General features: G+C 37.3%; 1 protein-coding gene across 1 annotated transcript in view; it reads left to right on the top strand.

Annotated features, from left to right (window-relative positions):
• The window catches only part of POLN (DNA polymerase nu), a 125,976-nt gene that overhangs the window by 19,105 nt on the left and 93,950 nt on the right, over positions 1–12,921 (top strand). Inside the window, exons 6-8 of the mRNA XM_072861913.1 lie at positions 1,214–1,326; positions 4,486–4,643; positions 11,412–11,480. Of these exons, the coding sequence (XP_072718014.1) occupies positions 1,214–1,326; positions 4,486–4,643; positions 11,412–11,480 (340 nt within the window). The remainder of the gene's footprint in view (positions 1–1,213; positions 1,327–4,485; positions 4,644–11,411; positions 11,481–12,921) is intronic.

Here is a 12,921-nt window from a genome sequence, read left to right as displayed (position 1 = left end):
ACCAAAATCCATTTTTATTCCTTCCTATTAACTTCAAAATAGTATCCCATAAGGGTAGAAATGAGAACTGAATCTGATTCTTAGATATAATAGCCACATGTTAAAACTTCATTAGAATATTTTGACTTTTAGTAATAACTGCTTCATTGTAAACTGCTGAATTTGGGTTGTTAAATTACAAAGCATTCATTTTCCAGATGCTGGACTTAGTTGTTAGTTGCATCTCTGCCACTGCTCCCCTGTAACTTGAAAGAAATCACTTCACTTACCTGTACTTCTCCAGCTGTAATATTGGAGTTATATGACAACTAGTATAGTAACTTGTTCTTGGTTTGAATATAGGTTGTTCTGAATTGAGAATAACCTATCAGTAAAGCATGTACACATGAACAGTAAAAATTCAGTAACAAACAAGTTGACTAAGTGTATTAGCATTTAGATGAAACCTATAGGTAATTATTTGTTTTAAGAATGGTGCAGTTGTTTAATAGTGGATCTACACTGTATGTAATAATACCTTATGATCTACACGATTTGTAATATGTCCAAAAAACTTGGTACTGTGGTTTCATACCACCAAAGATAAATAAACTTGAAAGCTCTAGAAAAAAACTTATTTTTCTATATTGCCCGAAATAGAGCTTATAAAAACAATGACACAAATAATTAGTAAAATCTATAAACTAATTGGTAAAATCTATTTAAAATAGCATGGATGTGGGAACTATAGACATTTTCAAAAGGAATGGAAAAATGTGACAAAGATGAAGCATACTAGATTTCAATAGCGTATTAACACTAGGCAATTATGGCAATTTAGATTGTCTAGTAATGTTTAAATCATGATTTTACAATACTACATTAACTCAGAAGCTTCTGTGATCTTATTTGGATATATTAAAGTATTACAGGGACGACAGTTGCTGTTTCAGATTAAGATTGCATTTAATTTTGAGTGTCAAATAAGGATTTGTTTTCTTTATGAATGCATGATACGGCATATCTGCTAAGATATTTAATTTATTGTAGAATGAAGCTTCAGGTATTACTGAATTGAGAATTTAATATTCAAATACAGTATTCTGTTCTTACAGGAATAAAGAAATGTCTTGTGTTAACTGTTTAGTATTAGGTGCTAATTAAATGTATAAAGTAATAGATTCACTGAATCTAGTAGCAATATAGTGTGTGTTAATGAACTACTTCTGTGCAGGCAAGTGTTGTTTCAAATGCTACATTGCAAAGTGCCGATTATTTGCTTCAACGCAAAAGATTTCCTGAGGACGCTACTTCAAGTTTATGGTAATGAAATTAGCTGGAAACAAGGTACCTATCTAATCTATGATGTAATCCTATAATCTCTGTGCTTTTGATGTTTCTGTTAAAATCACTAGGTGTAGAAGTAACTAGGTTGGTGATTAAGTAATATATTGGAAAACAGAGTTTTAGTACCATGGAAAAGAACACGCTTCTTGGGGGAGGCTGTGACCAGAGGCATGGCACGTCAAGATGATGTATTTCTTCTCTGAGCAGGAAACAAATCATTGAATAATTTAAGTATAGCTTCCAGTGGAAACAAAAGCTCTCAACACAGTCCTGACTATAGCTGAAAAGGTCAAACTGCTTCATGTTTCATGTTCCCTAGAAAAACTTTCTCTGCTCAAGGGGAAAGGCTAAAATAAATTCCAGAGGTGCACATAGTTGTCAGAGTTAGGAATCACTTGAATGAATCCTTGGGTTTTTGATAGGAACAAATAAGATTCTTTTGTATGGATTTAAAAGCAACTGCAAACAAAAGATATAAGATGTAAATGTTTATTTTTTTCTTGGTTCTATGTATGGGATTACTGCTGAGTGAATTACAAAAATAAGTGTAACCTTTCAGGAAGGACTCCCTCTATGGAGAGTCTTCAGCTTGTGTTCAGCATATGAAAAGTTTCATCAGTAAATCACAGTAAACTGATGATTTAGAATCTGGTGTGGAGATCTATACAAAAGACACTTAGCCCTGGGGATGGGAAGGGGGGGAAGAAATGTCATGATGGTACTGGCACTAGTGACAGTTTTATAACCTGTACACATAGGAAATACTAGATCTAGGTTAGATCCTATCTGATGAATAGGATTTGAATCTGAAGTTTCTAGTATCCAAAAGAATTCTTGTCTAGGTTTTTTTTAAACTTTGGAAGTTGATGCTTCCTCACCCATTATTTCTGCTATGGTTTAAAAAAAAAAAACAAAAAACCAAAAAACACAAAAAAAAAACCCCAAAACACCCCAAAACCACAAACCCCCTGCCTTTTTTGAGGTAACCATCATTGTAAATCAAGCAAACACTGAAATTCCTGTCTGTCATATTGACTGAATGATTGCACTTGTTCTCAAACTAGTGTACTAACCAGTGGAGTACATACAGATACATTAGCCCTGACTAGAAAATATGGTGTGCTTTGCCATTTGGATTCACTAATGTTTTGGAGTAGAAGGACAGGACTTGAGCACCATTTCACAATCTTGAGGAAAGCATGCTTTTATCAGGACAGACTCTTCACTTCATCCCAGCTTGACCCTGGTTTTGCTTCACTCCTTTCAGCTTTGTTCTGTCTCAGTTCCATGTATGCCTCTTCCTCACCTTGAAGGTGTCATCCTTTTTCCAGGACTGAATTGGTGGCTATAACTCATTACTGCTACCCTCACCTTTGGTGAAAACTTTATTTGGAAAGGACGGGGTGGATGGATGGCTGGAGGGTTTGATTCTTTCTCCTTTTACAGCTACAGACTGTCTCGTGCTCATTGTAAATAGAGACATGAGAAAAGGATCTTTGAGGTATCTCAGAGACTATTTGGTAACAGGATTCTCTTCTTCCATGTATCCTTGGTAAGATATAGTTGTTGTTGTTAGAAAAATCAGTGCTCATTTAATGCAGTCTTCACATGAGCTTGTGAATGTCCAGCATCTCACTAGGCAGAGCCTTCCTGCAGCCTCAGCATTTTCAAACAGCCATCAGCTGCTGAGTGTTACTGCCCATCAGTGAGGCTGTGTTGCTTAGTCTGCCTCTTCACAATGCATTGTTTGAATTCATGGCAAATCTGTCTGTTACAGCTGTCACAGTTTTGTTTAATTCCTGTAGGGATTACTTCCTGCTGAAAGAGCAGTGGAAATCCTGTGGACACATCCGAAGTGTGGTTTTGGAGTGGATGCAGAGTTTGACATACTTTCTTAAGCTGCACAATTCCAAGGCTAAGACTGTCCTTCCAATCACAGAAAGACTCTCTTAGTAGTACTATCAGGAGGGTATCCTTGAGACAATTTCCGAGGCTGTTCCTTAGCATCTGTTAGCTTTTGAGGTGAATAGCTGTTTGCAATTCAGAGAAAAGGATAGTGAGCTACATAAAATTCCAGGTATGAGGCCATGCAGATGAAGTATTCTTCAGTTATGTGGCCACTCCAGCAGAGCTCAAGCTGATTCAGGGGCAAGGTGTCTCCTTCCCTAACATCTACTGAACAGCCACATGAAGTTCTTCTCAGCAACAGTTATATCAATGGAGGTAAACAAGCCTGGTTCTCTTTAGAATAGTCCTGCAGCTGTAACTTGCGTTATGGACATTAAAGTTTGCTTCCAGGTAACTGAGTCTGTAAGGTTGCGTAGCATGGAGTTCTCTATAAATGTACCTGCGGGTTGTCATTTGAACTTACTTAGGGGTTACTGAAGAGGATACTTAGATCTGTCTTGGAATATATCACAAAGCATTCTTGTTACTAGTTTGTCTCTCCTCTTCTTTGTAGTACTACAGTACATATGTTGAGATTGTAGTTAAAAGGGAAATGAAACAGCACTAGGCTTGCTCCATCCTATGTATCTATGTGAACATGAGAGAAAGTGCAGTGTGAGCACATATGATCCTGTAGGACAAAAGGTTCTGATTCTTGGGAACAATGCATTGCGCACCCATATGTGAATTCATATATACATTAAAGATCTCAGAAGTCTGATTTCTAGGAAGTAAATCTTCTCTCCCTTGACCCCCAATAGCAATATTGTGGATATCAATCAAGTTAACAGCAACAACAAAACTGTACCAGAGGGAGACGCTCGCAAGAAAAACTTCAATTTGAAATTTTTCAGTAATAAGAAAGAGAGGCTTTTACAGTCCATCTTAAGAACCAAAGGTTTACTTAAATTTTAAAACTTGGGGGGGGGAAGCCCAAAAAACCCAAAACCAAAAAACAAAGCCACAAAAAAACTCTCTTCAAAAATATTCAATATTGAACTTACTGCTATGTAGTCGTGGTATTGACCGTTTGTTACAGTTGCAAATTCAATGTTTAACATTTTCTTAGTTAAACATTTCTTTCAACATTTCTAAATGCTTGTCTATTTATGATGTGTATCTACAGGAAAGATGGACAAAACTTTAGAGGTATTTTTTGGTGTGGAAGGTAATTTAAGTATTTTGATTGTCAGAATTAATTTATTTTTGTAGTTGCTGATAGTATCGTGTTAGACCCAAGGATTGCAGCATGGCTGATAAACCCCAGCGACACAGTTCCCTCTTTTGAATGTTTAACAGAGAAGTATTTTGAAAAGCCTTTTTCTATGGGAGCAGTAAATACAGATGCAGGCACTTTGACAAATGCATCAGTAAGTAGTTTGTTTTAAATTGTTTGTGGTTGGGTTAAAAGGGGAAGGAAATGATGAAGGAATTGCTTTTGCTTACAACATATTGCAAAAAAAAAAAGGACAGATTATGCTTTTCTGATGAAAGAAAATTATTATATTAATACTACTTGTTGGAAATCTAGTTTTAAAGAAAGGGGAGAAGGGAAGGCTTCATTGCATTCTACCAAGATGGGATCATATTCTTCAGGAACAGCTGTAAAATTCTGCTTCAAAACCGTAGAGTTCAGTAACAATATTAATTAATGTATAATCTGATCTTTTTTCTTTCCACCTCCCTGCAAACTGATTTCCAGCTTTCCTTTCCAAAGTGTCTAATGCCTTGTTCTCTAATTCCTGTGACATTGTAGCTGTATTTAGTTAATTGTTATTAACAATTTTGCTGAATTTCACAGCTGGTAAAGACACCACATCATAGGCTGAGGAACAGTAGGGAATCAAATGTGAACCTTCAAGCGTGTGTATGAAAAATCTGTGACTTTTTATTCTCAGTAAGAGAGAATGTATGGTGAACTTCTTGAGAAGTTATTCCCAGCACTATAGAAATGCCTTACTGTCTCTTGAAACTTATTTACTGAATGCTATAAAATTTTGGTATTTGTATTTTGGGCCACGGTGATCTGCTCTGAACACATTTGCCTTCAGAGGTTGTTCGAATGATAAAAATAGATGTGCAGCAACCTAAATGAAGTGTTTTTGAAACCTTTCACTTTTCAGAGGCCTTGCTTGTTCAGACACAAGTATTGTAACATGATTATAGGGCTTCTAGGATACAAATCCACAGATGTCAAGTGCGCTTAGAGCATGGACAGAGGTCAGTTGTATCAGCACATACACATCAGTATAGACATTTCTGAGAAAACCAGAGCCAGTTTACTTTAAAACACTGGCTGTAAACTGCAGTTGTTCAGAAGCTACTTCATTAATTAAGCTATTAGTGTAGGGAATGGACAGGCAAACGGGCAGAAGCTCTAAACTTGTTTGTTATTTCTGTATGTGGTCCCCTCCTGTGAGTCAGCATCCTTAATCCTGTCTCTTTCCTTAATTTGACTCAGTCTTTTGTTCTTCATATATCATATCTATTCTTAGTTGTCATTTCTCAACTTTGTAATCCTGATTCCCAGCTCTGAGTTAAATACTGAAGTCTTATTTCCTTCCTGCCCTACTTCAGGTCTGGTTTGTTTCCTTGCCTGAACCATCTCCAGTGCCTTTATGCTGACTTGTTCACCCAAGTCCCAGTTAATGCCTCCCTCTAACATCCTGTGACTGTTCCTCCCCATTCCTTATGCAATTAATTTGTTCCCTGGACTCTCCCACTTTCTTTTTGGCTTCTCTGTTTGCTCAGTGAGTCGCAGTTCTTCCTGTGAATCCTAGCTCTTTGCCAGATTTATCTCTTCGGCCTTCTTGCTCTGACTTTACTGGTAGGTTCCTAACAGTTGTCTGTATGCCCAGAGGGATCCATGCCAGGTGATATATCATGTCTTGTGCTCCACTACTTCAGTTAAGCTCCCTCTGTATTGTGCTACTCTTGTCCACCCAGCGTAGCACTTGGAATGACTGCTGTTTTATTCTGTAGCCTGCTACTCACCCACACACCTCTCTAGCACAGAATATGTGCTGCTTGCTTCTTGTCTGTATATTTGATGCTGTGCCAAAAGGCTCGGTAAAAGTGGTCATAGTCCATGTACCTAGAAACCTTTGCTGAAACAGGTGCTAAACATCATACTGCTCTTGTCATTGCTGCATTTGCTGATGAGGAATCTTGGTGTCAATTGAAGCCTGTCACTGGGCTTACTTCCACCTCCAGAATGGGATCAAGTAAGCTGTCTGCTGTTGAAAGCATGGTATTTCAGACAGCTCGTTTGTTCCAGAACCAGTGGGTATGGACAAGGTTTCCTGGAGACAGGTTGATGGCTTTTCACTGGAGTATGGGCCTGCTTAAATTAATCTGTCTGGGGTAGAGAGAAGTCCTCACTGATAGGACTAGACCATAGTAAAACAAGGATGACCACCAGTGGATCTAGATATTTCAGCTTTGAAGAGAGCCCTCTGCATCCTACATTCAAGGGCCTACCATTTCTCAAGTCCTGCAGTGTTCAGGTCTGCTGTAGGCTGAGGGGAAGCCTGTACAGTAGATGTCCATATTGTCTACTCAAAAATGACCAACACAAACAATGCTGAAGTTGCATAGACTAATAGCCCTTGAGCAGCTGGGGAACCCACATGGGCTGTCAGTGGAATTCATTACCCCATTTTAACTCTTTGCTGCTGCTGGGGCTTTGCTGGGACATGCTTCCCACTGACAGACATCAGCTTACACAGAATCGGTTTAGTTTTGTCTGCCGTTATCTTGAGTCATATGGTCATTTCAAGATAAAAACAACTGTGGTCCAGGCTTAAGGGTGTTCTAACTGACTGCATCACTAGTGCCCCTTTGTTTTATGGTATGCAGTAGGAAAATGTGTCTGCAGCAAAGATTTAATTTAATAAAAAATTACTCGGGTGATTCTCTTTTTAGCATGAAACATAACTTCTTGTAACTAATAGGTGTCTCCCACACTTCTGTTATGCTTGGCACTTCTCTTAAAAACTAGCTGGACCAATATGATAAAGTGACCGTGATGGTTCTTCCCCAGCTGTGTACCAGAACGCATGCCTCTGTAGCAATAATGTGTTATAATTTGTCCTAATATAAACTAATTTTCAGTCAGTTCTGGTTCTATTGTGTTTGTGCAGCAACAAGTAGTTCGGATTCCTTCTGCATTCTGTTTAGAACAAATAATGCATGAAGCATTGCTCTTGTCAGTCTGCTTTGGTTCCAGCCTTCTGTTTTTCTTCAAATAATGGGGCTGTTTTGCAAACAGTAGGCCAAGATTGTCTATAAAAATCTGCCTTGTACACAAAACTCACTGTTTGGAGGATGGATTATGTTTACCTGTTGATCTACAGCTGACTCTTGCACTGTGAGGGCACAGGATCACGTGTCTAGATGTACTGGTGTCTCAGTCCGTGCCTACCCTCACTCCCTGGAAACACAACCACGAGGTTCTGAGAGTCATCCTGAAGACAAGGAGGAGATAATGTCATCTAGCTCAGGGAGCAATTCCTGCTAAAGACCCTGTTGAAAAAGGTGGAAAAAGGTGTCCAGAGATACCTTCTCACAAAATTGGAAGGGTCCTTACCTCCCTGAAGAGAGAGAATGATCCTCCCTTGTCCATTAATTTTGATATGAATTTAATTTTTTTTATTTTAGAAAAATCCTTAATCTGGAGATCTGTTTAGACTATATAGACCCTCCTTTAGGAAGGATTTTGAAGATTTCCCAACCACTTTGATTATTCTTACCTGCTTTTACTTCAAAAGAACTACTGTTCTGACTGGACAGATTAAAAGTCCTGGAGGACCATAGTACTCTGACATCAGGCCTGTTCTTAAGAAAATATTCTTGGAAACAATTTCAGTGGCAATCTTTCTGGTTTAGTCCATAATTCATAGCTTAATGACATCCAGTTTAGTACAGTTTACATTGCATATACTCTTCCAGATGATAGAATCTTGGTTTTGTTCTTTACTAAGTATTGGATGTTTCATTCAAATGGAAGCATTGTCTTCATTTTCTATGCAATCTTAGAGGAGAGTGTAAATCTGATAACAAGTAGAAATGTCGTTTTCTTTCCTTCTCATCACAGAAGGACCAAGTGAAAGATTCTGAGTATATCAAATAAAAACCATGAAACTGTGAAATGGGCAGCAAAGTCAGATTTGGTAGCAGAATTTCTGAGAGCTTACTCTGGTAAGGAAAACGCTTTCTAGCTCAGTTTGAGTGGAGAAAGCAGAATATATTTCTTTCGGAGCAGATTTTTTTCCCAACTGTAGGTATTTCATGAGAGCAGTAAGGTAAGAAACCTGTAGAATAGCTGCAGGTCTGTAGAGGAGAGAGGCTTCTGCAGCTTGTAGCATGAGAGCCCCTCTTAGTGTTCCATCAGCTCCAAGACAGGAATGCAAATAATAAAGTGAGCATAGAATAATTAGGATTCCTTTAAAATACACGTAGGGTGAATGATAAACCTGAAAATGGATTGCTTACAAGATGCCCGAGGAACCCTCTTGGTGCTTTTTCAGTTGAGAAGTTTTCCATGTGATTTCATGCCCTTTGGTTTCCTGTCAATATATTCTTTTTTAAAAAAAAAAACTTTTTACTATTCTTGACAGAAAGATGTAATTCACTTGGGAAGCAGATTTTAAATTTGTTTTCAACCCTGCCTATGTGTATTAATTTAGTAGACATATCTTGGAATTACCCTGTTCACCAGGAATCTAGCCAAATCTAGGTCGGTCTCCAGCAATGTGGCTATTGAGGAAGAAGCAGTGAGTGTTACCAGATTATCTTCTGAAGTGGTTAGGATTCTATTGGCCTCAAAATTGATTTCTGCTCTGAGTCCTCCATGTGATGTACATTACACTCGTGTTGTCAAAGTAGTAAGCTTAGGCATCCTGCAGTTCTACTTGCTATTGACTTTTTTTTCCCCCCCCAAACTGTCATGGACAGGAATCTGCAATCAGTACGGCACTGCGTCTGGGATAATTATCTTGCATTCTGGGTTTCTATACTTGCTCAAAATTCCATAGTCATAGTCTTACAGGGTTTAATGCAGGCTTTCCCTGTCAGACTTCTCTCGTCAGTGTTTCCTTTCAGGGACTTGTTTTTCTTTTTTCCTTCCCATTTATTGTTTAAAACCAGAACTATATTAATTACACTTATCAAAATAATGCCTTATGTCAAATGAATCTCACATCTACCTTTTTGGATAGTCAGATGCTGAGCTCAGGGTACGGAACTCTAGAGGATCTCACTAAACTGAGTGAGCATAAATTGAAACTAATGCATGCAGAGTAGTTTCAATTTACAAAGATATCTTGGAATCATTGTTGCCAGTTTTATGTTGGTTCAATGTGTAGCAGCAGCCAAAAAGCCAACAAAATATAGGCACCATGAGGAAAGGTATTGAGAACAAGAAGAGGGAAATTATTTTTTTGCCATAGAAAACCTTGTTGCACCCACATCTTGCAGACTGCAGTTTTGGTCTCTGCGTTTCAAGAAGGGCACAGTGGGCTTCTAAAAGGTCAAAGGATGGAACAGCTGCTTTATAAGGAGGATGTGGAAAAATTTGTGGTTATTTAAGACTGAGATGGAAAGACTGAAGGGCACTATACTAGCAGTTTTCTAAATTATTATGAAGGCAGTGGATAAAGTGAATGCAGTGGTACTATTCAGCAAATCCTGCAGTACTATAACTGTGAGTCGTTTGATGAAACTAGGAGGAGATGGGGTTAAAAACTGATAAATTTATTTTTTTATGTGGTTAGCAATGAAGTCTGCAATCTAGAGAAACAAAAAAATATTAAACATATTTTTTTAAGCAATCAAAACCTGGACTGTCCCTTAAAGATGCTACTCTAACTTCATGAAAAAATTTAGTAGTCTGCAGATTAAGCAGGTTCCATTAAGCCAATTGTTCTACACCTGATGTACATTAAAATAGTTGATATGATTCTCTTCATAAAAACTGTTATGTTCTCCTTCAACTTATTCTAAACTAAATAAACCTGATTAATATCTTTCTCTGTAGGTCATGTTTTCTAAACTTACTATTATTTTTGGTTCTCTTCTTTAGCCTATCTGACATTTCTTAATGTCTGTCTGAAAGTATTATAGCCAAGTTGCCCCAATACTTCAGCTATATCCTCAGAAGTATTTATCAACACAGAGTAAATGCCTCTCTTTACACAAATAACCCTTAGTTTAATTTCACTGTTTTACATAAAAACCTAAGAACTATCATAACATGTCATACTTAATTCCATGTAACCTATTTTCCTGCTTCCAACACAGACCGGTATGTGATTCTTGCGGAAGAGTATATGGACAGGCAAGCGCATAACTTCAGTCCTCTGAAATGCTGTCCTAGGTTCTATGGTTTGCGGCCCAGGAATTTTATGGGACAGTGCTAGTGTTTTTGCACTTAATGGCTTGGATGTAAATTTATTCCATAATTTTGATTGTTCAGCCATCATTGAAGATACAGGCTGCAGGAAAGAAAATCTACGTCTGCAGCATTTTTCACATTCCCATCTTTCCTCACAGGAATTTAGTAATGAAAAGCAGCACTTTATTGCTTACATTTTGCGTATTAGCCTCATAAATGTAATAGGTTGACATTAAGTTTATTTTTAGTGATCATGTTCTTGGAGCTAACAATCATATTCGTAGTGTCTGTATGCATTTCAAAATGGTCTTCTAGCCAACTGAATGAGGTGGCATGGCTCTGTGCAGAACACCTCTGGAGCAGAAGGGAAGGAAGTGAGTAGTTCAGGCACAGAAGAGCAGCAGTACTGACAGGAGAAAGAAAATTGCAAGGAATTTTCTCTCATTTTACAAGTAGTAATAGAATTCTGATTTCAGTGTCAAAGGCAGTGTAGTGATACTATTTCTCCATACTCAGTCTGTGCAAAATGTAAATAAAGGAACAGGTATAATCTTGAATATTCATGATCTGTACTGCTCTGTTCATGAATTGTGTTTGTCAGAGGTCTAAGAACATTACTAAAATGTTAAATATAACAGGAGACATACAGAAAATATATTAATATAGTTTAATCCCTTTTAAAATATATAGTATTCTAAATATTTTTATGTTAGCATTAAAACTATTGATTATTTATTTATACCAGTATCAAAACTTAGGTGTGAACTTGGAGAAGCTTTATAATGTAATGATGGACCTTGCTCATGACTTACAGGTAAGATATAAAAAATAGTTACTCAGATATAACTTCGGAGGTATTATGAATTAAAGAGAGTTAGTGATGTGCTTATTCAAATCAGAATCTCTACTCGAATTAAATAGAAGGCTTCAACCCTTACTGGTTTACAGTGCTGGTCAACATTTAAAATAAAGTTGCCCATCAAATTTGCCATTTTTTCCAGAAGGAGGAAATCGTTAGTCTCAAGGTTAATCTTTAGAAGAAACTTTTCCTCTGCAACAGTTAACTAAATGTTTAAATGAAGATTCTAAGAAAGGGAATGTTCAGAATATTGTGAATTTTCTTCTGATATTTTAAAGCTCTGTGAAACAGTCTAAAAAGTGTTAACAGAGTTAAAACAGAGTGTAGCTGGGTGTTTTTTTTTTTCAATGTATTCCTTGGGTACAAAACCTCTCTAGGTTGTATTAGCCAAACACTGGTCAAGCACTGGAACAGGCTTCCTAGAGAGGTGGTTGATGCCCGAAGGCTGTCAGTGTTTAAGAGGCATTTGGACAATGCCATTAATAATATGCCTTAACTTTTGCTCATCCCTGAAGTGGTCAGGCAGTTGGACTAGGTGATCGTTGTAAGTCCCTTCCAAGTGAACTATTTTATTCTATTTTAGCCCTTATTGCAGTTCAGAATACATCTCAAGAAGTCTTTTAGTCTTTTTTTGTGTGTGTTTGTTTTCTCCCTGTAATCATATACCTGGAAAAGTGTCAGAATTTAGGGATATGCTCAGGTTCTGGTGGAAGGTACATCATAGAATCCTAGGGGTTTTCTTTGAAATTGATGGTAGCAAGTGTAGGACTTAGACCATTAGTTGACAGAGGCATATTAATCTGGATATCTAAGTGGCCCAGCAGTACGATGAAACAATCTGTGAAGGAAGGGAACAGGGAAATACCAAAGGCACAGAATTACCAAAGTCACAGAAACACTGAGAGCCAGCCTACAGGAGGAGTTTTTAGACAAGTGTTGCTGTCCGATTGCTTCAGTGGTTAGAACAAAAACAGACTTCCTGTTCTTTGTAACTAAATTGGGTACATAACCCTATCATTTATTTTCTTCCTAATGAAAACAAAGTAATGAATTCTGAATGGTTGCTTAATTGTTCAAGTGAATAAAGAAAAAGGAATAACTGTATGTCCTATTATAATGGAGCTTGCTCTAAAAATAAACTGTTTAAAAAAATGAGGTATGTATTTTTCTTTATTACTATTCCTGTACAAAATTATTAATATTACAAAATGTATTACTATTCCCTACGAAGTGATAATGGACTACAGTATTTAGATACTATAATTCACAGTAAATAGTATTTCATTCCACAAACAGTGCTGTCATATAAAAAGGGATTACAGAAAGTGAAATACTGCTTACTGGAAAATAGGGCCACATAATGACACTACTATATGTTTTAAAATTGGCTGATACT

Source organism: Ciconia boyciana, chromosome 5 (assembly GCF_034638445.1).
Source record: "Ciconia boyciana chromosome 5, ASM3463844v1, whole genome shotgun sequence".
Taxonomy (NCBI): Eukaryota; Metazoa; Chordata; class Aves; order Ciconiiformes; family Ciconiidae; genus Ciconia; species Ciconia boyciana.
This window is presented reverse-complemented; position numbering and strand designations above follow the sequence as displayed.